We start from the raw sequence: 26,139 nt of genomic DNA, 5'->3' as shown, positions 1-26,139 counted from the left end.
GTAGGGCTTGTTGCTTGATTCACAGCAATTATTGAGATTTTTATTGAGAATAAGGGTGAGAGCCAGTGTGGTGTAGTGGTTTGGGTGTTGGACTAGGACCCTGGAGACCAGGTTTTGAATACTGCTTTGCCATGGGAACCCACTGAGTAAACTTGGGCAAAGCCACACTCTCTCAGCCTGAGAGGAAAGCAATGTCAAATCCACTCTGAACAAATCTTGCCAAGAAAACCCTGTGATCAGCCTTAGGGTCACCATAAAACTCATACGGTGAAAAAGATAATCACAAAAATCAGTGATAACCACTGGTGGCTCACTCCAGTGATGTCACTAGAGTTGGTGTCAATCTAGCATGGTAACTCATGCTGTCACCCCCAGGCTTCTTGACATTCACCCCAGCTGCCACTCTCCACAAGCCAAGTTGCCTCTGGCATGGTGGGGGTCTTCCAAGTCTGGTGGGGCTGCTGGCCAAGCAGGAAAGGAAGAAGGCAGCTCCCTTCCCCACTTGGCCAGCAGCCCCACTAGACCAGGAAGGAGCTGCCAAGTGGCAGCAGCACCTGATCCCTGCCAGTGGCTACCTTCCAGGTCGGGCGGTGCTGCTGGCCCAGCAGGAAAGTGAGGTGACTTGTAACTCTCTTTCCTGCTTGGTCAGCAGCCCTGGAAGAGGCAGCACCCCACTCCCACCAGTGATTGCAGCCAATGGACAGCAGAGGCACCCTGGCTGGCAAAAGGAGGCGGTTGTCTTGAGACAGACAGTGAATGACTGTCCACTAGGGATAGTCTTGGGACAGATAGATGAGTGACCGCCCCACCATGTGTTCACACATCCTGAAATGTCACCCAATGTGGTCTACACTCCCCCACCACTCTGAAGTCTACCTAATCTAGCATTCGGATTCTGACAGGACCAACCAGAAGCTGGGCTACAAATTCCTTCATTCTCCCACAGATACACAGGATGGAGATGGTGGGGTTTGTAATTCACCCTTGTCTGGATAATGCTAGTTCGGGGGGAAATGCTCTAGGAAATGTGCATGTAAGAAAGGGTAAAGTCTGTGTGCTGTCTGTGCTGTTTGTCTCCACCACCAGGGATATATTACCCCTCTCCTTGAATTCTGGCTAACAGCCTTTATCAGAGCGAACAGGTTGAAGTTACCTTCTCTGGATTTTTTCCTTTCATCATTTAAAAAGTATATCAGTGTGTTGCCATAGGTTGTAGCAATGAATTCTTTCTGTTCATTTAGTTTTCTGCAAAGTGTATTCTTTTGCTTCTCCTGAACCTACTGTCAGTCAGTGTCATTGGATGACCCTGACTTCAAGTGTTTTGAAAAACAGAAAATGATCTCTCTCTCTCTCTCTCTCTCTCTCTCTCTCTCTCTCTCTCTCCACTCTCTGTCTAGACCGTTCATAATTTCATAATCCTCCATCACAATCCCCCTTTGGTTTGGTCGTCACTTTCCTAAACCTTTTAAGACTTTCTTCATAAGGAAGATGCTCTATCCCTTTGATCGTTTTATTTGCCCTTTTTTGAACCTTCTCCAGCTCTATGATATTTTTTACAAGAATTTCTGAATGGTACTTAACTGCCTGGAAAATGCTCAATCATACTCAATTGTGCTCAGCTTACCTGTCTAGTCTACAACTATATACCTGAATGTGCTCCTAATGTGGTACGTTCTAACAAAAAGCCAACCACCAAGAAAGGAATTGGGATGATGGATAATAATTCATAGGGTTCCAGATCACATTACAATGGAAGGTTTCAACAATTTTAGCCAGTTCTAAAAAAGGAAAGAAGAAAATGTTTAGGCCTTTTTAATTTGGGGGAGGGGGGCTTTGAATGTGTCTGTCTGGCTGTCTATCTGTCTAAGCGCACTTTCTCTAACATCCAAACAAGGATCTAAATGCCAGGACCACAAGTCCATCAATATGTTTCCCCTGTATGCTATTCTACCATCTTTGCCTAATGAGGAAGGCTGTGAAACTTTGAAAGCTAGTATATTTTACACCTTTTGAACAATTTCAAGAAGAATATGGAATAAGCAAATTTATACACTTATTGAATGGGATGAAGAGAAAGTGGATGGATGGGAAATTTCCTCTCTACTTTACAATGCGGGCATTTGAGATCACCCTATGAAACTGAAAATCTTTAAGAAGATATGCTGGGTCAGACCCAAGGCCTGTTTAGTCCATCGTTCTCGTCCAACAGTGACCAACCAGGTGCCAATGAGAAGCCAGAACCTGAGCATAACAGCACTCTCCTGCTTATGTTCCCTAGCATAAGGGTATTCAGAGGCACACATCCTCTGATATTGCAAATAATACACAGCACTCATAACTAGTAGCCAAGGATCACCTACTACTTCATGGACTGGAGCTGTCCATGTTGATGAGCATCACTAAATGATAGTTTGTGATAGTTTCACTATATTGTGTGTCAAGACATTCATCCTTTTGTCTGTCCTGGATCTCCCATCATTCCTTGTTACTGTATAAACCTGGATTCTGGTTTAGTGAGAGTGGGAGAAAACTTTCTGTTTGCCCACTTTCTTCTCACTGTGTCTGATTTTATATATGTCCTCTCTTCTTCACCTTTCTGAACTAAACAGCTCCAGACATTTTCACCTTTCATCAGAGAATCATTGCTTCAGCCCCTTGTTTAGGTGCCTTTTTCTGCAGCTTTTCTAGCTTTGCAATATCCTTTCTGAGGTGCAAGGAGGGGTCTGAGCTGTACAAGACAGACAAAAGTAGGAAAAAGCTTCTTCCTACACTTAGAATTCTGGAGGTGTTAACTTAGAGGATTGCTATTCGATGGGGTGATGGGATCCATTGGCTTAGATGGCTGAAAAAGGAGTTGGGGATAGGTCTATCAGTGGCTGTTGTGGCAGTGAGAGCTTGAAAATGCTACTTTGTTGGACTACAACCTCCAGAATCTCCCTCCCAGGCTGGGGGAATTCTGGAGGTTATCATTCAAAAAATATTTTCCCCTGTTCTGAGTATTTGCGATGCCCAAGTGGAACCTCCACACAGAGAGGCAGCATGTTGTGAACACCAGTTGCTGGGAAGCAATAGTGGGAGAGAGTTGTTGCCTTTCAACTGTTGGCTGCCTGTGAATATATGGTTGAACACTTCTAGGTCAGCCTTTCCATCCCAGGTCCAGATGTGCTGGAATACAACTCCTATTGCCCCCAGCCACTTGGATTCCTTCACATCAAAGAAGGGAGGACCAGATAGACCATTATATTTCTCCAAATGGACATTCAAAAATGTCCATAAGTATCAATGAAGATCAAGGTTCCACAAAAGGAGAAATTATTTGTGTACCCCAAGGAACTTACTAAGGAAACTATTCACATATTTTACAATTGACCAGGACACTCCTAATGCTTTTTGTATGATTCATGTATAAATATAAATGGCCACACCACAGCCTAAAACTTGGCAGTCAAATTGAAACCAGGATGTGAAATTCCATCACCTCCATTCACCCAACAGGTCTCCTAGCACCCCAGCTGCTGCCACCTGTCCCCAATCCTCATTTGCCTAAGCCATGTTTTTAAATGTTATTGTTTTTACTGACATTTATGGAAAACTAGCCTTCCTCGAGGTGGTGGTGCATTCTGAATGCCTTGGATTACTCACCATCCTCTGCCTATAGTCCCACACTGACTGGGGATGATGGGAGCTGGTGTCCAACATAGCTGCAGAGCATCATCTTGAGATGGGTATGGCAAATATAAATTTTTACAGGGTCTTTAAAATTTTCAACTTTTTTCATTTATGTTTTGGTTTGAAATCAATCACATAAATATGGTTGTTTCTTCACCTTCAAAAAGGCTGATTAAATTTTATTTCCCCTTCCTTCTGTTTGCCTCATCTGCATGAAACAGTATGGCAGCCTTCTCCAACCTGGGACTGTTCTGATGTGTTGGACTGGACTGTAACTCATATCACCTTGAGCCCTGCTGGTTGGAGGTGATGGGAATTGTAATTGTAATCCAACATCTGCAATTGTGAAAATGTAACCTAGATCTAGTATGACTGATATGGGATTATTTTCAAAAAAATGTGATCTTTGCTTACAGAAAGCAAAGTTTGTAAGTAAGAAAGGGCACAATGGCAATGAGTGCAAATCAACAGATAGTCAACACATGAGCAGCCCACTCCCACATGTTCGGCTATTCTGCTATCTGATTCTGAATGGAAGTGACAGGCGCAGTAGGAAGCCCTGGCCCTTTATCCTAGTGTGATGGTTTCTGGTCTTTGCCCTGCCATGCCCAGGGCCCCCGACAGCCATCCCCAGCCCCTTCCACATCTGGTGGCATCAGGCCAAAGCCGGGAGTGACGGGAACCTGGAAGACTTTCTCCTCTTAGGGAGACAAAGAGATTCTGTGACAGCTGAGGTCAAAAAGGATGGGAAGCAGGCTGAGTCCTAATGCAAAGAGATCCTTTGCCGAGTGGTGTTTACAGAGAGACACAGCTGCCTCAGGGGTGGGATGGGATGGGGCAAGGGGGCTACTGTTTATACAAGGATCTCTCAGCCTGGCAAGCTAGGATGCAGCTAATCTCCCCCACCAAGGGACTCCTGGTTGCCTGAGAAGCCACACAAGGTTTTGGAGCTCAGCCCCAAGTTCTGACATTGATGAGGACAAAACTAAATTACCTGTCGTGTGGTTTAGAGGTGTTCATTAAATCGGTAGGAAGGAGTGAAAATCCACTGACAGGGCGAGAACACAAGAGAACTTGTTAGAACTAAGGGCAGTCAGTAGGCCAAGGCTCTGGAGGATTCTTGGAGGGGAGTGAGGACTAGCAGCATAAGAATATGGACAGGGAGGAAGGTAGGATGCATGGAGATGGAATTCCAATCCTTCTTCCTCCTCTCTCCCCCATTTCCCAGAAGTACAGTCAGTAGAATGAAGGGGAAGCATGCTAGTAACTGTAGTTCTTATTTGTGGTATCTGTGAATCCTGCAAATTGTTTGGGGTAAATCTATCCTCACTTGCCTGTGACAACCAGGGGCAGGTGGGTTGGGGGGGGGGAGAGGGAGCTTAGTGGGCAAGTGTGGGTGTAACAGGAGGTGTGTGATGAAGAAAGAGTTGTCGTATTGCTCATGAAATCCACAAATGACCTAGATTTCTAGACATACTTTCATTGTTGTTTTGATGATGCTGTTTGATTATTCCTGTGTTTTTACTTTGGCTTAAGCTTTTCAGGATGTCGAGATTGCTTTCCGTGCCCTGTTTCTCGGCCTGATTTTGCTGGACCCAACTCAAATGCACTTAAAACCGAAACAAATAAATCATTATCTATTGCTCGGACAGTTGGCACTTCTTGGCTGGAAACTAGAATGAGCAAAAAATATGTCTAAAAATCCAGCTTTCACAGAGAAGTGAGGGGAACATACTCTCTAGTACAGCTGGTAGGAAGTCACATTAGTATGCAGAAAAGGGGAGAGTGAAAGCAACCAAACTGAGATTAAGCTACAGATCCCAATGTAAAGGGGGCAAAGGACTCTGGAGCACGTACTCAGTTTGCAGCTGCTCCTATGGACTGAATAGGCTGAATGGGTTTGTCCTGAAGACCACCCAGAATAGAACCAGCTCCACAGCATTATGCATCTAGCACACATGTGTGCACACACACGCACCCTCAATTAATTGGATCTAATTTTAGCTGTACTTAAAAGTAGATCCTTCATCAGGGGGACCTAAGTTAGTTATAATTAAGTTATATCCCACTTATTTCAATGGGTTTTCCTTAAGTGTAAGACTGAAGTACCCTGAAGGCACCAATCCTGTCTAAAGCTAAGTAAGTGCAGGGCTCTTTACTATTTCAACAGATGACTGCTAAGGAATACTGGGTGTTACAGTCTATAATTCAGAGGAAGGCAATGGTAGACTACCTTGAGTACTAAGAAAAGACTAAGAAAACTATATGAAATTCATGGAGTCACCATGAGTTGACAGACAAGTAACTTGCAGGTGCGCGCACGCACGCACGCAACGCACGCACGCGCACACACACAGAGAGCTAAATCTGGATCCAGCCTAGTATCTTGTGTAGCCACTTCTTAATCTAATGCAGGACCTTAAAAATTAGCTGTTTGCCAAATCTGTCTGTACTATTCATTTATTTTCATGTTTATTTATTTATTTTCATTGGCCTTTCTCCCAAAGTGGGACTTATGGCAGCTCCCAAATAAATTGTTATTAAGTTGCTAAAACTCCTCAGTATGATTGCTCTAATACCTATCCTATCTGGAAGTTATACCTGAAGGCATGGAGGAGACCCTCTGTCAGGAGTTAAATCTTTCTGCTTGGCTGCCATGTTGGGCTAAATGGGCATAGCTTCACTTGCTTGTTATTTGCTGGCTTATAATGTGTTATACAATACTGTTATTAAATGATGGGAACTGTGGCAGTGTGTTAATTGCTAAAACTGTTAACTCCATTTCTTTGTGGTTAAGGAGCAGATTAGAAGGGAGTTGAGCCTGTACTGAGAAGATCCAATGTCACTCTCATGAGGATGTTTGGAGTGAGGGAAGGAGGTGGGCTCTCATGGGAAAGAGGAAGGAAATTAATGTTTTGCTTTTGTGACAAATAAGATAACCCACCTAAGATTCTAAAATGTGTATGCTTTAACTATCCTTTGCGAACGCCTGCTGGTTAGTACCAACAACAAATGTCTACAGAGAACATCTATAGTTTTCTGAATAAAGGTTTTCTGTGTTTACACTACTGAAGCCTGGATTTCTGAACTAAGAGCTTTCTGTATATGACACCTTCCCCTTCTGTTATTCAATAGGTGGACTGCCAAATGTATTCCCCCCCACCTTGCCTCTGTCCCTTTCTCTGCTTCTCCCAGTGAATCCAGTGTGTGTGGAGTCTTATGGAGGTACAACTCCTAAATCCCCCAACTAGCATGGTCTCTGGTCATAGGAGCTGTACTCCCAGAATGCTATACTCTGGATTATCAAAAAGAAAAAGAAAAAAACAAATAAAATAACAGTGACAGTCCTGTGATCTTGACCACTCTGCTTCCGTGCAGAGCTTGGGACTGTAATTCCCAGGACTGTAATTCCCAGAATTCACCTGAAATTCAGGAAATTGTCATCTAGAAAGTAAGGCCTGTTGCAGATTGGCACTATGTGTTGTCCTAGGGCTGAAATTAATGCTCAGGAGGTCAGAGTGTTCGCACGCTCCCAAGTCTGGGCAGCATCTTGGCGCGCACTCATTCACACGGTGTGCACGCCGATGATGTGCCTCATGCACTGTGACCAAATGGTGCATGGCGCCTGTTTTGCAGCACAAAACCTCCTTTTCAGGGCTTTTTGCTCCATGCGCAGGCTGCGATGTGTGGTTGCCGCAGCCTGCTTCCAGGGCAGAAAGGGGTGATGTCTCGCTGCCCCGTTCTGTCTGTCTGTCGAGCCTCTAACTTTCCAAGCTTTGCTTCCAGAAGCTTCTGCACATAATGCATGTGCACACTCAGTACCCCAATGAAACATGATAGCTGGGGTGAGAATGTGCCAGTAATCAGTGAGAAAAGTTGGTGAACTAGTGATGACTTCAGAGGCAGGCAGGGCACTCTGGTGTGCCTCAGAAGTAAATTGATTTAGCCAGCCTTGAGGAGATAGAGCAGGAAGGCCTCCAGCATGCAAAAGCCCATTCTGCTCTCCTTCCTGCATTATGCTTCATGCCCCTTGGAGAAAAGAAGCCGATCTTGGCATGTGGCAAAAGGAGATCCTCTTTCCTAGCACTGGGACACTGATAAGTGAGAAACCCTTTCTTTGTTCTTCCCCTCGTGGTTGAAAGAAGACAGATTCTAAATTAAATACATTTAGCACATGCAGTTTGCATAATTAGAGCACTGATTTGTATATTATGCAAATCTGGTTGCCTGGCTGTTTAAGCCTAGGGGTTAAATATGTGGGCAGGAGGGTGGGGAGTCAAGACTCCTGGGTTTTGTAATGGGCAAGGAAGGGAAAAGAGGGGTCCTAGGTGGATCTGGATGTGATTGGGGGAATGCCTAGTGGGCAGAACCAGTCTTCTCTGTGTGTATGTATGAGAGACTGAGAATGTGTGACTGAGAGTGTGCCATGCGCCACACAGTATGTATATGTGCGGCTGAGAGTCAGAACATCCTCATTTCCTAGGTGTGTGTGTGTGTGTGTGTCCAGTTGGTTTGAATGGTCAGGAGGACCTTGGGTGTTCTTGGCTTGGCGGCCTGCCTTTGTTTCTGCATTTTTTGCTGCGCAAGCCAGGGCACCAAGCAAATCACGTTCCATCATAAATAACAGTGGCAGCAGAGAAAATAGAAAATCAACACCAAGCATTGGCGGGGTAGTGGAGTGGGGAGGAGAATGGGAAAAGATTGGGAGGGGTGATGAGTCTCTTGATTATCTCAGTAATCAAGAGAAGGTTTTGATTGTTCTGGACACTCTTCCCTTCTGGGAGGAAAAGAACAAATGAGTGGCAGTGATGCCAAGATATATAGTTGCCCCCTGTGCTGCCACGTCACCACAACTATTTCCTACACCTCTGGAATTGAGCTGTGGGGAAGGGGCTCCAGGTTAGGCACAAAGCGAAAGGCCAAGAGGGGCAGAAACTCCTTTGGGATTCCCCAGGGCCCAACTGATATCCCCAGGGTGTGTCTCGGTCTGCCAAGTACTCCGCAATGTTTATACACTCTGAAGGTGTGAAGCCAAAAGTGCTTTGAGCAAGTGAAGGAGCTGATGAGAAAGGCACTTTCTCTCCATATGTTCCACCAGGCAGATGACAGATTGTGTTTGGCTTCACCCATGTGGGGTGTTTGTGATGCTGTGTGCGCCCATGCCTATGTGTATGAGAACGAAAGCAAGATTTTCTTGTGCTGCTGTTCTCTGGGAGAGGAGTAATCTAGTTTAGTGAGATGGAACTGTGAGACCTGGAAGCCCAGCTAAGCTGGCAGTTTCTCTGTGGCTTTTCTGCAACAGACATAACATCAGCACTTCTCCCCTGCAGTCACTGTGTGGCAGGCAGAAACACAGCTGGTGCAGTTTTCCCTATCCATTGCTATCCTTGGGAAACGTTCATCTCGTAAACGTCTTCCTACCACTTGTTAAAGGCATAGAATTGAAAATGTCATGTCTAAATAGGTAAGAAATAGGGAAATAGTTCTGGGACTCCTAAATTATCTACGAATTGAATTAGGAGTGGGAACAAGAGATGTTATTTCCATCCCTTCCCTGAGAAGCCAGCAGCAACCAGAAACTATGGTTGCTAGTTTGACTTCTGAACCTTGTTGGGGAGGAATTATTTCAAAAGATACCATCCCTGCACCCCTGACTTTGTCAACAGTGATGACATTTCCCCTTCTAGCCAGTTCTTAACAGAAAATGCTGTCTTTCACAAGGGAAAAGTCCAAGAATGGAAGCTGGTAATCAGAACACTTGGATTTTTGGTTGCAAATGGATACACAAAAGGATAGAACTGGGATTCAGGAGATCTAGGTTTTTGTTTTTTTAGAGTATGGAAGTCAAGACTCTTGCATTCTCTGGGAAAGAAATGTGCCCCAGTGTACACATCATGTTTACAGTAATCAAGGTCTGCTTTTATGACAACATAGGCATTTTTCATCTTCTTCGTTTGCTTCTGCATCAGCTGTTTTTCCCCTGATCATGTCTTCAAGTTGGACAAACCCAGAACAGTGACTCGTGCAGGGAGTCAGCAAGCAAACTCCTCAGAGGCTGGTGGAACTGTGATATCTTCATATTGGGAGTGAATAATGCAATACCTAGAGCCTTCCATCATGACAACTGATTAGAAAGAGGCAAGGCTGTACTACTCGATTGTGGGATCCTGTGTTAGTTAGTCTGGCTAACTGGTTGGAAATTACTATCACAGTGGTTTGGGGAAAAGAGGACAAACCTAGCCAGAGGTTTTTCTAAGGGCATAAGGGCCAGGAGGGTTAAAGTGAGGGAGGTGGGCTCCTGAGAAAGATCATTTGAGCCTCCTTCTCTCCACCCAGTGCTGCAGCAAGCCCCCCTCCCCCTGTTCTGCTCACTCAGCATCACTTTCTGAGTTCAGAAGCAGGTGACGAATTTAGGAGATAATGAGATGGAAGGATGGATGGCTCTGTTGCAGATTACTGGCAATTACTCTATATTACCCTCTAAGCAGAAATGTAGGGCTGTGCTGAGCCACCAACTGCTAGGGATACCCCCCCACACACACCTTTCCATCTTGAACTCATTACCTATTGTCTTTACCCACTAAAGTATCTTCCCCATTTCCCCCATCTCACCTGAGACTACCCTGTTCTGCCTGTACCTCTTTTGGCTTTCCAGTCCACTCCCCTCTTGGGCATGGCAGCTGCTGTCAGCTTTGACATCTGCTGAATATTTCAGAGGCCAAACATGAATCTTTAAACACAACAAGTTGCTCCTCTGCTCCAGTGAGACTCATTGGGGGCCTGCAAACGTTGGGGAGGGGGCAAAAGTGGTCAAATGCTGACAGGGTGGGAGCTACCCTGCTTGTAACGCAAATCCCCCTTTTATTGAGAGGCTGGAGGGAGCTGAATAGCTCTGAGCTGCAGGCACCCTTCTTGCCCACCTAAGTCTCTGTGCCTTCCACAGTGAAGGACAGCTGAGATGGAAGGAAGTTCAGATGGCAGTGCTCTGCATGGCATATTGGTGGTTCTGATGTCAGCCTGTTGGATGTCTGCCTGTAATTTCATGTGTTTATAATGAACTGTCTTCCAAGGGGAAATAAAGAATAAAGACTACAGTCTTAACATAGTAACAAGGGACACTTTTTAAGCCCTGGACCAGAAGGAGAACTTGGGTAACTTACTTTTTTGGACTATACAGAGTTTAAAAAAAAACTTTTCTAAGCTGTGTTGAGCCACTGTGATGCAAAGGACTCAAAAACAGGAAACCTGGATCCCCGTCTCAGCTGTGGCAGCATTTCTTGCTTGCCTGCAAAATGAGAAGAGCAACAACTTACCTGATGACTTTTTATTTTCATTTTGCAAGAAAAAGAAAATGGTGAAAAGTTGAACTTGGATTATCTTTTGCACATTGTCTAGGAATGGTTGCTCAGGTTGGAAAGGCACACCAGTTATGAACGTGTCACCTTGAATTAAACCTTTTCTTTCTTAAGAAAAGTTGTGCATGAATTAGAAGAAGTTGGCAACGGAAAGAAACAGAACTCCTTGGGCTCCAGGAAGGAGCAGGGTTGCAGAGATTAAATTCAAATTTAAGAAAATTAAATCCCAGAATTCCCAAGGCAGAATTCCCAAGGCAGTATGATCAGTGGCCAGGCCAGTGGGGGGATTCTGGGACAAATAGTCCAAAAATAACTGGCAAGTTATTTGCTAAAACAAAGGAGGCTGTCATGGGAAAACAAGAGTCTGGATTTTCTGGGTGGGTTCGGGAGTTTTCTGAATGATTAGAGAACATTTAGGAAGCAGAATATAGTGGACCCTTAATATTTGGTGGGGTTTGGCTCTGAACCCCTGTGGATATCAAAATCAGTAGCTGCTAAGTCCCATTAAATACAGAGAGCAGGGACTAGTTCAGAAGTTGGCAAAAATAAACAGATGAGAAATCCAGCAGATCAAATGAGGGAAACAATAGGGGCCCAAGGCTTTAGATTGCCAATGAGAGGTGCCATACGTTTGAGTGGATTGACAAAAAGTGCAGAGAGACGCTGCACCACACAATATCCCCCTTCCTTTCTCCACTTCTAATGACTGCTTTGTCACTGCAGCAACAGTCTGGAACTTTGGAGAAAGTTCATTTACATAGAAATGAAAAATTAAATTAGTGCAAATGTGTAATTCAGCCGGAAAATGTGATTAACAAGATGCTGTGCCAGGGTAAAGGGGGATGGGTGGGGGTGGAAGGGAAGAAGGCAGAGGGCCAGAAGAAAACTGTGCTGCCACATGGGGGGCAATTGCTCTAGGTCACACTTGCATATGTGTGCATCCATTAATACTTGCACAGGCCCAGAGCTGCACACTAGGAAAGCACCACACAACTGGACTTTCCCATTGCATGGGCAACAGCTTCTGGCTCTGGCATGCATTTTCTGATCTATTATATGGGAAGTAGAATTTCCTTTCTTCCTATGGCTATTATTTACAGGTTTTTGCACATTCAAGCAATCGGGTACTGTTTTGTTGTTGTTGACTGGGGATGGAGAACCACATTTTCGTGGCCAGAGATTGGGGTGGGGTGCTGAGAAAACAACACATTTTTCATTTCATTAACAGAAAGTGGTGGCTCTGTCACTGTCTTCCTAAAGGCATCTGGATGAAGACGGATAAGAGTTGAGCTTAATCAATCCATCCCTTGGCCTCCTCTGTTGCCAGTTAGAGAAGCGTTTGGGTGCCCCCTTCTGACCCCTGCCTTTCCTTAGGTCCCTAGATGCATTTCATCTTCTTGATTTATGCTTTCCTCGTCCTCTTTTCTGCCCATTAGGCATCCCTCCCCACATCTAGAGGAAGACAGTGAGTTAGATCCCAGGGATCCCTAGAAACTTTGAGCTGTGGAGGGAAAGCGGTCTGGGGAAAGGAAACTCTGGTTTTTGTTAGAAGGCCATAGCTTTTCTGTGGGCCCCCACTATCCTGATCAGGTGCCATCACATTAAATGGTCAGGGTTATATGTTAGGTTTGCACACTTAATTTCTTTTCTTCACTTCCTAGTTCACAATATCTAACTGCTTGTTCTGAACAGACAAAGTGCAATCTGGCATCCAAACCAGAACTGTATATCATCATGTGAATTGGAATTCTGACTTTGGGACCAATAACATTTTGTGGTAATTGCAGTTCACAGCCATAGGAAGTTCCCTTTTGTGCAAACATTGTCAACTGGAGTGTAGCCATTGGGGAGGGGTAGAAAAAACTTTAATAAGCTCTTCTGTAGTTTGCCTAGTTCAGAAGACATCATGGCCAAGGTTGTGAATCCAGAAATGAGGAAGTGAAGTGAAATGTACTTGGAGGAGGAGTGAATGTGGAAGCCCAAAGCACAGTTTATTGGACAAACAGTAACTTGACTTTGTTCACTAAATCTGCACCTGAGCTGACATTTATCTGGGACATACACATAAGCCAAAAATTTTCCAAGACTTTTGGCAGCCAGGGAGAGGCACTGTCAGACTTGGATTCTGGATAGTGAGGACAGAGTTTAACTCATTCCTGAATAACACTACCCACCCTTCTTATTGTTCCTGACATGACAATAGTGGTTAAAAAGTCAAATGAAGCACAAGGATATGTGGGTATGAATCTCCATTCAGCCATGATGCTTTTTCTGCAAACACTTGCCAGTCATCATCTCAGAACTTACCTCACAAAGTTGTTGTGAAGACACAGGGGATGGGAGAAGATCATATATAGTGTACAGTATATAGTGAGTCTCTTGGAGGAAGGACAGGATAAAAATAGTATGAACATCATAATGAAGTAAACAGCATGCAAAAGTTTCCCCATCACTGCAGATTAGGAAGGGAACTGGGATTTTAATCATTTGTTGAATTTCAATTGGAGATTCCTGCTAGGAAAAAAGGAAACTCTTGTTTGGAATTAGAAAACACTCAGGCGGAGAGCTTGGGACTTCACAATTCTACTGATCTCTTCAACCAGTGAATTAAAACATTCTGAGTTACATCTGCTAAGAAACTTCTGTTCCTACCAGCTTTCTAAAGAACTGGTGCAAATGGCATGAGCTTTTGTGGGATAAATCAACATTCAGGGACATACCCTGTCCTCTCAGTATGGCATCCACAGATGCTACTGTGCCTACAAAGCCAGGCTAAGCCACCCTCCTGAGCTATTTTTTTCTCTCTGCAAGAATATAGAGTGATTTTTTTATTTTATTTTTTTTGCATGGGGCAGGAAGACCAAAGCTGCCCTGATGAGCAACGGCGAACCTCAACCTCAGCCACAGACTCACGGGTCATTGGGGCTTTTGGTGGGGTTGATGGGCTTCTCCCCTCCTTCATCTGATTTTTGGTAAGACATCTTTTCCTCCCTCTTGAAGAGAATGGTGCAATTTGCTCATTGACCTCAGTAGGGAGTGGAAAACCTGCCCTGCTAAAAATGCCTGGCGGGTGGAGGTTACCCCTGGACTCACAAAGCCTGAGGACCCTTGCTGTAGAGCACGATGCACTATAGGATGTGGGCAGTGCGTACTGGACTGCATTGTTTAAAAATTGCCAGTCTTGTCACTGTGAGTATATAAGTAATAGGTAGTCAGGGATGTAACAGAAGAGCATTAATATTTCTTTGTGGCTGAAAATTCTCTTTCTTGGCTGGAAGGTGACACTCTTCAAGTAAAGGAAGAGGAAACTGTAGTTAGGAGAGCCATGAGGTTGTTATTGCTGCTGTTGTTTTAAGCTAGAGTTGCCTAAAGCTGGAGTGCAGTTCCTCTGGGAATTTCATACAGAATTGGCTGTTGTGCTGCTTGCTTTAGAAATCTGCATGCTTCCAATAGACGTGTTTGTATAAACAAACAGCTATTGCAAAGGCAGCTAAGTCTCCAAGACTCTCTTTAAAGTCTGTACCTGTAATATCCTTTAGGACACAATGCCTTCTAGCACTGCCCCATGACTTCTGACAAGGGAGCATTTAACTGTGAAGCTGCTGCATTGAAATAAAAACCCTGCACCAGTATACTCCAAACTCTGTGCCAAGGCAAGCTGGATACTGCATAATTCAGGAATTGAAGCAGAGTGGCATATCTCTGCTTATTGTGCATGATTTAAACGTAGGTGAGTTGTGTGCTCACAACAGCTTTTCTTATTTTTGTCATTCTGCCATTTGATGGAATTGGAGGAGGCTGGGGTGAAGAGAGTGTGGGAAGGATATTTTGTGGGGAGCTGTGCTTCTTCAGTGTAGAAAGAAAAAAAAATGTAATTTTGAAAAAAGATAAAATTAACCCCACCCCCCTGATCTCATTATTCAGACAAACCACACTGGGGCAAGGTCTGAGCGGGATTAAAAAAGCCTTTATTTCTTATGAATGCCCTAAAATAGTATCGAAAACCCAGTCCCACCCCCATCCGGATGCCTGGGTCCCTGCCCCACCCAAACCCTGCCCCATTCTGGTGTGGGGCGCTGCCCCATGTTCCCACTTCCCCACCCCACCCCAGCGAAATCCCAAGAAAGACCACTCCCACCCACCTGCCCCGCTCCCTAAAACAGCATTTCTAAAGTTATTACTAAATTGCTCCCACCCCACCCCAGAATAGGAAAAGGGACAAAGAGACACAGGGAAAGAGAGGGAGAGAGAGAGAGAGAAAAGCAGAACTGGAAGTGAGACTGAGCTTCTGGTTTTGGTAGTGGTTTCATGTGAGGGCGACTGCATGTGATCTTGAATCTGCATGAATGTTGCATCTTTGTGATGATTTATTTCAGGGCCCGGTCTGCACCTCTTTTATGTTCATATAATTCTGTTGCATCTTTTCATGTATGCTGTAATTTCTACAATTTTATATCTCTCTGTCAGTGGCTCCTATGCGTTTCATGAAATACTAAGCAGGTTGCCTGCAGCCATTTATGTCTCAACAAACACATTCCTCTCTGGGGTGCCACAACACCCTTTTCTGTTATAAAAGCACAGCCATAGATCCCACATATATGTGACACAGGTTCCAGATCCATTGGGCTTACAAGAGTAGGAGCCCTTTTGCCAAATTTCAGACGACAGTGTACATGTCTCTCTGTGCAGGAACAATGTCAATAATGCTGTAGTCGTAACACGGCTGCTCTTTGAAATATGCCTGTCAATGAGGCTTGTATATGTGTGCGTTTGGGGGTTCCTTTGAGATTCTGCAAGCATGTGTGACAGCAATCCTGTCTCCCTGCATCTGGAATTGAGACCATGTGCTTGCAGCAATTTTTTAAAAATCACGGTACCTGTTTCGCTTGTTGTGCCTGCTTCATTAAGCTGCATCTTAATGCACAACATTTTGTGTCATTTTGTGTGACAGTGGGTTTACTAGTGGAGGTTCATTACTCTATTTGCTGGCATGATAGTTCCGTATGTGCTTGTATGCCTTTGTGCTTGACTGTGGCTGTGTGATGGGGGATGAGTGTTTTTTAATCCCTTCCGGTTCACCATTGGCAGTGTGTGCACTGGTTTGGGAGCAATGGCACACTTTGGCACCTGGATATGTGCCGCTTTTCCTGCCCCTGTATTGGAGAACTTTTTGGGGTTGGGAGGGACTTCATTAGCCCTCAGATCCAATCCCAGCCCTGAGACAGGACATCCCTGTATGCTTCAAACTGGGGAAGTTCCTTTTCTGGAGTGCAACTCCAAGAATCGCCCTGGTAGGGGAATATAGGAGCTGTAGTCCAAAAAAGGAACTTTCCTAAATTCTGCCTAAAGCCTCTTCAACTGAGAAGAGGCACTTGGGAGTGCCCCCTGCCTGCTTGTTCTATGGCTGAATGGTATGTTTGTGGAGCTCCAGTACCAGCTGGTTTTCCTAGAAACTATCTGGCCTTTACAGAAAACTATTCCTTGTCAGGACTCCATTTACTTGCAAGAATTCTAGCACCACAGGGAAAAGGTGGGAGGGGGGGCTGACCTGACTTCAACCCCAGTAGCTTTGCACCATTCCTGACCAGATGATGCTAGGATCATTGTTGCTCCATTATCTCTTTACAATTCGATCACATCTGATGGACAGGAATGCTGCCAGATCTAATGGCTATGGCACCCTGACACCATCTTGTACTTCAAGCTCAGTATTTTGTGTCCTCGCTCCATCTGCTGCTGCTCTCTTCTTTCTAACACCTTTTTAAATATTTGAAAACTGCCGACATCTCCCCCGTCCCCCGCCCACTGCTTCATCTTATTTTTCTCGAGGCTAAACAGACCCAGTTCCTTCAAGCATCTCCACGTAGGAATTGCCTTCCAGACCTTTGATCATCCTTGCCGCTCTCCTCTGAATCCCTTTCAATTTGTCAACATCCTGCTTGCACGGAGGCGCTCAAAACTGAACACAGCACTTCAAACGAGGCCTTGCCGAGCAAGCAAGCCTTCCTTGGTTCTGGAAGGATGCAGAAGAGGAAATCAGCTTTATACTGGGTCAGACCAGTAGCCTGTTAAGCTCAGTGTTGGGTCTGGGCCTTTGTGTCTTCATTAATAAACTGAAATTCTGTGCACAAGGTTTGCCCCTGCTCTGCACTGAGGAAAGCTTAAATTGATGCTCTGTGGGATTTCCACAGACTGAAGATGCTAGCTGACACTTTGCTTTGTTGCCTTGCCTTTCAGCTTTTTGCAGAGCAGTTCTAGAAGTTTTGTGGAGCATTTAAGCCCTGGTCTCTAGCCTATGGAAATCCTACAGAGTATGGGAAGCTTTTCCCAAAAAGCATGGAGTCAGCACCAGGCACAGTTGGTTTGTCTGACACCCTGACAGAATCCACAAGTCCTGATACCTGTCCTGGGTCCCTCACACCAAGTGCCTGGGTCTGCAAGCTTCATTTTAAATCCTCCCACACTGCCCCAACCTAGCATTGGGCTGAGACACTGGAGGAAATTAAAATGGTAAAAATTGGTCCAGTGCCCTGGAATCATGTCACATGAGGGGGAAGATTGGAAATTTAAAATGGTGGCTTGAAGTTACCCACTGCTGCTGCTAAGTAACCTTTAAAGACAACCAACATGGAGGGGTCCACTAGGGGAAACTTAGCTTAGGATCCCACCACATACTCCAAAGCTATCTGACCAGCAATAAGATTCAGAAACTTGAATGAATCCCTGAATGTGGAAATTTGTCCCTAACTGTAAATGCTGCACTTACTTGGAATAGTGGCTAACATGTGGCCAATAACCCATCTTTGGCCCCAGCAAACTTTTCTCTTGGCAGCTTCTTTGGTTTCTCCAGTCCCCATTTTGTAGACAAGAAAACCATCAGATAGGGGTCAAAATTGACAGGTCAACCTCATGTCCCATGTGTTATCATGTGGGCCATGCAAAATTTTCATAAACACAGGAGACAGTTGGTGTTGCAATATGGATAGTTGGGAGGAGGATCCTAATAATTTCTCTTACCTGTGTTGTCCACTCAACTTCTTCAAAGCCTCCCCCACTAATAGTAGTTAGTTTTGATCTCAGCCTAGGAAAAAACCAGTATGAAGAAGTCTTGGGGACAGGGGAAGGGTTGCCTTCCACCCTGTACTTCCCCTGTTTCATAGGGATTAACCCTAAACCTGATTATGATGTTGCCAGGGGTCTTTATGTTATCCCTCTCTGCTTTAGGAAAAGTATCTAACATCTTAAAATACAAAAACACATAACACAGAGCCTAAAATATTCAATTCTCTTCATTGACTCCTGGATTCCTGCTCTCTAAGGTTCAGGGCCGTGCCAAACATCACTCCATATTATCTACTATTGCTATCTGGGGGTTTTTTGGCTAATGTTCTTCAGAAAACCCAGAACCAGCCAATTCAATCATTGCTGGTAAACAATGCATCCTGTTACAACAAATTCCAAGGTCAGTCACCAGCCTAGTGAGCAAGTAAACATTACCCTTGAAACTGGCTGTGGTGTTAGAATGCTTCCTGACAAGGCTTTTATTGTGCAATCACTCTGGCTTAAACACATATTTTTTTGGAGGGGGGCATCCAAATATTACTGTGGAGACTTTGATTTGTAACCCTCCTATGTTTTCCTTGCAACTCAAAGACAAGACAACTCAACTTACATCTGAAAAACAAAGAGATGATTAACTGCACAACATCTTTTGATGGTAGAACCAGGAGCTGTCCACCAAGAAGCACCCTTAGTTTGGTCAAGTACATTTAGCTGCTTATACTGTACATACAGAAGTTTTCTCCACAAAATTGCCAGATTCCAGCCCTGAGCCTGTCCTGGGTATACTGGACTTGCAGGAGATGATTTCCATGCTTCTGGGATCTTAAACAAAGAAGGAACTCAAATGTCTTCTCTATGGGAAGCTGTGCAAGATGTACCTATATCAGGTGCATATAGCATCATTCCCACAATGAAGGTACATGATTTCATCCCCATCCTCCACCCCCTACTTTGTAAAGGAAGGAGGTCACATAATCACCTACACATTTTCCATGCTCTCTTCCACAGCATGCCCATGCAGCTTGGCACAACTTTAAGACAGTATATGGTGATTTTAGTAAAGATTGTATGGAGCATTTCCTCCCACTGCATGAGGTATTTCCCCCTCTTACAGGCATTTGTTTGGTTTGAAATGCAAGTGCCCTTTCAGTCTACAGAAGAGCCTTATAATAATGTTTTCTGTCTTTTTCCACAATAATTCTTTTAACACTGAGCATGTCAGTGTACTGTTTGTGAGAACGAACCCTTTGGGATTTGAGCTTGGTTCGTCTATGTGGGTTCGGGAGCCTGCAATTTTGTTATTTTTGCCTACCACAGCACACAAGTGTGTATGTTTGCACTGGAGTGTACGTGATGTGTGTTTGCATGTGTTGCTATCTCTATAATTGTTGGTGGGTGCATGATTGCAAGATTGAATGGGGGGGGGGGTTGGAGAAAGAAGAAATACAGGTAAGAAGAGCAAAGAAAGCGAGAAGGGAGAAGAGGAAGAGGAAAATGTGCAGGAAAAAATTATCACAGTTTTCTGTTGAACAAAGTCACAGTTTTGTCTCCTCTAACACCCCCTCCAACCCAGAAGTCCAGACAGTTGTGTGGTGGTTGTCATCAAAGCCCCTCCCATCTCATCCCTGGAGCCTGACTGATGGCATGTTTCCCCTGCACCAGTCTGTATGGAGACACAGACCTTCTCCATCTCCATGACTGGTTTGTTTCAGTGGCCCTCTCTTGCATCTTATTCAGAGGGTAACAGCACTGCTGTTGCAGTAGCCAGTAGCCACTGGCCACGGGAACCCACCCCATCAAGATGCCACAGGGTGGCAGGAAAGCCCTTTTTTCTGGATATAAAAGGTCTGTTATGGAAACACAGGCGGGAACAGCTTCCCCTTTTACCCCCTGCCATAAATTGGCTGGTGGAAGGGACCGGGAGTTTTGTCATAGGGAGCTATTCTGGTGGCACTTGGGGTAGCAGAAGCAGGGAGTTGTTCCCCTTCTCTGAGAGGTCATCACTCCCCCTTCTGTTTTTATGGGATTATTGGTGGTTCCAGTCCCCACTCTGGTGTTTATCTGTGATACTCTTTTGGTTGAACAATTCCCCTTCTCTGTGGCAGGGAGAAGTGGCGCCATGCCAAATCTTCCCAGTGGCATCCTGATTGCATGCCCTTTGTCTTGGTGGGTTCATCTGTGGCACTTTTCTGCTTCCCCCTTTCCGTTGTCATCTTCATGGGACTACCTTCATTCCATGGGTTGGGCCACAGTGCCATCGCCACCATGTCTGTCCCCACTTGGTGGGCTCAACTACGGCTCAGCCAATTTTTTTTCCTGTTGTCTCATCCGAAGTGTCTTTCCCCACCCCCACCCAAGTCCCTCCCCACCTGTCGCTGGTCATACCTCTGACTCCAGGCTGGAGAAATGGGCTGAACCACGCCGGGCAAAAAGCTCTCCGCTCCGGCTCACCCGGCGTGGTAGCCACTCTGGTGAGAAGCCACCCTGGTGTCGATGGGAGGCCCCACAGCGCATCATATGGCAGGAGCTGAGGTCCTCCAGGCTGCGGGAGGTGGGGTGAAGAACTCCACCCGCAGGCCCCAGCTCACAGGAATGATGGTGGCAGCGGCGATGGAAGCCGTGGCGGTGCCGAGAAGCCAGGCAGCCATACAGGCTGCAGTGGCGGTGCTCCCAGTCCAGCCGGCGTTCTAGACGCTCCTCAGAACAACTCAGGTAGCGCAAGGCCTCCTTGCGGCATGGTGGGGTAGGTGGTGGGAGCATTTCCAAACTTAGGCAGTGCTGGCAGGGACCATGGCATCCGTGGCATTTTGCCAGCTTGTCAGCTGACCAATAGTGCAGAGGCTTGTGGGTGGCAAACAACTGCCTCTCTCGCGATGGGTATGTGCAGAAATAATCTGGTGACTGGTACCAGCAGCTATGACCATCACTGTCCCTCTCACAAATATCAGAATCAGAGTCTGAAAAGTCCACATAATGACTTTGGCTGTGCAAACTGGCACCAACAGCAAGTGGGTGGGAATGACTGCGGCAAATATGAGCCCGGGAACTCCTTTCTCGACTTGATGTTGGGCATTTGGCTTCTGGCTCAGGTCGTGGCAGAGATGTTTCTTCTGCATGCCGGTAACGGGGAACAGGCGGGGAGCGTTCATCTTCATAAGACAGCCGGGTATAGCCATATCGATTCCGTTCTTTCCCAAAAGGCCGGCTGCTGCCCCTTTCCAACTCACAAGGGCTTTTGGTTGAATAGCTGCTGGAGGGACCATCATACTTCTTCACCTCTGGGGCCCGGCCAGCCCCTTTCCCAGCTTGAAAACTTTCATACAAGCCACGGAGGGATTTGCGCTGCCAACCTGATGCTGCTGGTGGCATGTCAGGAGAGTCTTTTTCACGTACAATGGCAAAATAAGAAGGAGGATTTTCCAGCCCACGGGAAGGTGGTGGTGGAGAGAGCTGGCATGGTGCCATCTTTTTGCCACCCACGTGATCAGAGAGCCCTTCAGGTTCAATGGGGCCATAGAACCGGTGGAAGCCATCAGAGAAAGGGCTCTTGAGGCTGTGGCGTGGAGGCTTGGTTGTGGGGAGCTCTGAAGGTGTTGGAGGGTAGAGATCCTTATAGCAATTGGGGCTCCGTGCATGGCGCCACCGTTCCACAATACGCCGTTCACGAGGCAGGAAGCTGGAGCAGGGAAGTGGAGGGCCAGGGGGACTGGGCAGCGCTGGAGCTGCACTTCGTGAAGGCCCATAGGTGTGGTTGAGGATGGGCAACTGCTGCTGGTCTGGAATCTTTGGGTCTTCACTGCTGCAGCAACTGTACATGCCCTGGTGTGAATGGAAGTAAGACATATAAATTAGGTAGCTGCTGGCAGAATGCCACACTTACCTAATAGCAGGGGGAAACACAGTTGGTATAAAACACTCTCACCTAAAAAGCATTGTAGGGCAGTTACAAACAGGAGACAACTAACTTCATGATGGGTTCTTTGCATGATACCCTTCCCACAAGGGTATCAATGTAGAACAAAGGCATAATTATTTATATTGCATGCTGTGAGTAAAATGTATCTTGCTAATGGCGTTGTAACGATTCCTCTCCATATGGGAAAGCGTCACAGTCATACTATGCTTCTGTTCCCTCCCTCCCTCATACTTTATACAACAGCAAATATCATTAGGGATACCTGTATCAACCACAAACAAGCCCATCTCTTGTTCCTCACCCACCCATCTTCCAATCTTGTCTTCCCCAAGGCGTTTTCTCCCTGACTACCCAGTTTGTGCACACAAACACACAACTACTGCAACGCTTCTCTATCCAGAGCACAGCAAATCATCCCCAGATGTAACACCTCATTTCTATGTTTTAGCGATCGTGTAAGTCTAAAATCTGTACTTTGGAAAATGCTTTCATCTTGAGTATTTGTATTCCAAATTGACTTCTCTGTTTCCCAGTCTCAGGAATACTTCCCCAAAGATGTGTGTGGGGTCTCTACAAGACCTGTGTTAGATGTACCAGAGCACTAGGTGTTAGGAAATAACTGGAATTCTTTACCACATATCCCCTTCTATTTTACACACATTTCCCCTCCTGAATGTAAAGTCAGATCAGATCCCACTACCAACAGCCTTCTCCTGTTGACAGAGAGCACCCTTCCCTCCCACCTTGTGTTGCTGAGTTTGTCCTTCACTGTAGGACATTGATTCAGAGAAGGATCACTGTGGCAGTGAATGGAAGGCAGGGGAGAGGAGATAATGATAAGAGGAGAAGTACAGGTGGACAAACTGACACCATGAAGATCAAGAATGAACCAAAGGAGACAGTGGAAACAGGCAGAGAATAGGGTAGGATTTTTGCCACCTGGCTGAATGCTTTTTTAAAAAGTCTGCCTCAGTGAGAAGCAGAGGCAATTTTTAATCTGTATTTAAAGTGATCAACATATGCAAATGAGAACTATATAGAACTCAATTTGTGCTCTGACTCATGAGAATCTGTTTTGAATCTGCCCAAGGGATGGCCTGTTAACTTCACCACAATACACTACAAATTTAATCTAGTTTGTATTAACTACCCTGGCTTCTCTACATACACATGTGCCTGCCCACACGCACACCCTCCTACCTGCCTGGCTACCTACCTGGCTGCCTACCTACCTACAGGAATTGTATGTTGAGGACACTGGGAACGTTTTTTTAGTCATCCCAGGTCATTTGAGATAACTACAATATGCAGGATTTCCTTATTAAGAACTATGATTTAAAGGGCTTAAAAATGGTTTACATTTATATTGTAGCCATTATAAGAAGAATGTGCTAATGCCTCTTTGACAAACAGGCAAAGCCATTCTCTACATATCTGGTGTCAGAGAACATGGCTTTTAAATTCAATTACCTTTTTAAAGCTTAAAAACTGCTGGAGGGAGGTGGGTTTGTGGCATCAAAGGCTCTCTACACAATGCCCTAAAGGCACTGGATCCCTTCTGATCCTTGAAGCTAAGCAGAGTCAGCCCTGGTTAGTACCTGGATGGGAGACTGCCAACAAATGCCAGGTGCTATAGGCTATATTTCAGAGAAAAGCACTGGCAAAAACATTAGTTGACTAAGAAAACCCTATGAAATTCATGGCATTGCCACAAGTTGACAGGCAACTTGAACACACACACATACAAAACTAGTACAGACAAGAACAATGGATTTTCCTCTAGCTCAGTCTTATGGAGAATTGTCTCTATGCAGTAGGCACAGGAAGTCCCATCAGTTTATATGTGTCTGTACACAACCAGAGAGAAATAGATAGGGAGGGGGGAATATGTTAATATATTAGCTAGAAAGAACCCAAACTTTTGTGCCAAGGTAGCCTAAAAGCTGTGTATCCGTACAAATTATCTTTACAACGCACTGATTTATTTTGCAGATTTTAGCACAAGGAAAGATCAATTTTGCTTAGACCCTATATATTACTTCTGAGCTCCTATAAGTTATAGCCATCTTCCCCTCTTCCTCTCATACTCCTCCCACAATCTTACTTTTTCACATCTACAAAAGCTAGATATTTTTTAAAAGCAAAAGAGTGCTGATGTCTGTATACAATACAAACGTTAATGCTTTGGTATGATCATACAAGCTCTGGAAGAAGGGTGGAAAGTGTGGAGAGGAAGGGGCTTATTCTTAGGAGAAAGAATTTGACTTTTTTGTTTTTGGTTGTATGTACCACCCCTGCTTTCTCATCTTTCAGTCTCACCCTGCTGAAGGCAAGCAGGAAGTCCAACCGGCCTGTGTGTCTCATACAATGGCGCAGTTTCCAGTAGATGAGGTGTTCCCAGGCAAAGACCAGAAGACTCAGCCCCATGGCCACCAGGAGCATGTAGAAGACTCCGGCCATGTTGTCAATGTCCAGCTTGCTGCTCATCACCTCAATCTTGTCATTATGGCAGATCCCCGAGAGCCACAGGCGCTCCAGCAGCTCAATCTCATCTGAAATGGAAGAGGGGATGGGTGGAGTGGGAGGAAAAAGATAGAACCTGGGAGATGCACTTCTCCTCAGCCTTTCCCAATTATGGCTCATTAACAAATCCTGGGAAAGTTCCTTCTTTGTACTACAACTCCCAGAAGCTCCTAGTCAGCACAGCTAGTGGTGTTCTGGGAGTTATAGTCCAGAGAAGAAAATTTGCTATACTCTTCCCATTAGGAAGTGTTACCTTCTTCCTTTTTATTCAAGGTAGGGATGGATGGAGAGGATCTCAAAAAGCTATGTCATGATTACCACGCATCATCACAAAACATGAGTAGCGGAGGTTAAGGGGATAGATGAATAGTCTGGCTCTTACTGTACACACTCAAAGATCACTTAATACAAAGTACTTACCTCTTAACACCATTTAGCTATCCTCTCCTACTCCTGGTTATGGTTACAAGAGATTGTTTTCTTCCTAGATTTGCCACCCATGTCTATGACTTGTAATCCAGTTTAGGATTAGGAGCCATATAGTAGTAGATGGGTGTGTTGCTAGGCAACTATATGTCTCCCCCCCCAATGAAACCTTGCAACGATATGTACGTGTGCTCTCTTGCACCCAAGTGACAGACTCCCTGAAGCACATATAAACACATATTCTTGCAAGCACGTGGCATGAATACCCAATAGATCTCAGGATGATATATATTGAACATATGCACACCAGTATGCTGAAAAATTCCAGACTGATGGACAAAGAGCAATACCTACTATCTCTGCCATATATACAGGGCACAACTCCTTTATACTAACAAAATTACTGATGTTCTATGAACCAAAATATAAAATTTGCAAATGGCACAAGTCTTGAACATTCCCTTAATAAGTACACATTTTATTTAATTTGAATTTTTATTCTTGAGTGCATTATTATGATTATTATTATTATTATTATTTGCAACCCACAGAGATGCAAAGACTCCATGAACCAACATAAGCCCTAATATGTTCAATGCTGCACTCAAGTTTGTAATTTTGGTCACAAATGTATAGTGATAATCACAGAAAAAGGTTGTGAACATTCAGAAATCTGGGACAGCCTGGTAACAATCAACATTGCCTAGTTCGCCCTACAATGATGAACAAAATTCACCTTGCACCACCATCTGAATTGCCAACATTTACCAAATTTTGGTCATTCACTGTAACCTACCTAGATTCTACAAAGCAGCTCTGCTACTCTCTCCTCCAAACATCTTTCTAACCCATCACAAGCATCACAATCTATTTTTCTACAAGTGCAGAGAAAACACCTTCATATTCAGAACACTTCTCTTGCATTGAAAGCAGGAGAAGGCACTTTTCCCCATTTGATTTAACAGATGCAACAAAGGTAATCTGATTTAAATACTGTGGACAGTGGGTGACCCACCTGAAACTCAAACCCTCTCCTCAACATTACTGTATCTGGTATGCCCTGGAGGGGGGACAGGGAAAGTCCCATGTCTCTTTCTCTGAGGTATCACCAGCATCAGTTGGGCTTATTAGGAGAAGCAGGATTGTTGGCTAACAGCAATTAGAGCCTCCAACCAAGCCCATTAGCAG

At 45.0% G+C, this 26,139-nt stretch overlaps 2 protein-coding genes across 2 annotated transcripts in view; one reads left to right on the top strand and one right to left on the bottom strand.

The window, feature by feature from the left end:
• LOC149303694 (ER lumen protein-retaining receptor 1-like) overlaps nucleotides 1-26,139 on the top strand; it is a 143,663-nt gene that overhangs the window by 35,805 nt on the left and 81,719 nt on the right. The gene's annotated exons all lie outside the window — the stretch shown is intronic.
• Nucleotides 20,466-26,139, bottom strand: part of LOC149303695 (glutamate receptor ionotropic, NMDA 2D-like) — a 55,428-nt gene continuing 49,754 nt past the window's right edge. Inside the window, exons 12-13 of the mRNA XM_089480644.1 lie at nucleotides 24,322-24,554; nucleotides 20,466-21,905 (exon numbers count right to left, since the gene is read on the bottom strand). Of these exons, the coding sequence (XP_089336770.1) occupies nucleotides 20,466-21,905; nucleotides 24,322-24,554 (1,673 nt within the window). The remainder of the gene's footprint in view (nucleotides 21,906-24,321; nucleotides 24,555-26,139) is intronic.

The sequence above is a fragment of the Sceloporus occidentalis genome, unplaced genomic scaffold, assembly GCF_023333645.1.
Source record: "Sceloporus occidentalis isolate IW3139 unplaced genomic scaffold, rSceOcc1.0.p SCAF_14, whole genome shotgun sequence".
In the NCBI taxonomy this organism is placed as follows: Eukaryota; Metazoa; Chordata; class Lepidosauria; order Squamata; family Phrynosomatidae; genus Sceloporus; species Sceloporus occidentalis.
This window is presented reverse-complemented; position numbering and strand designations above follow the sequence as displayed.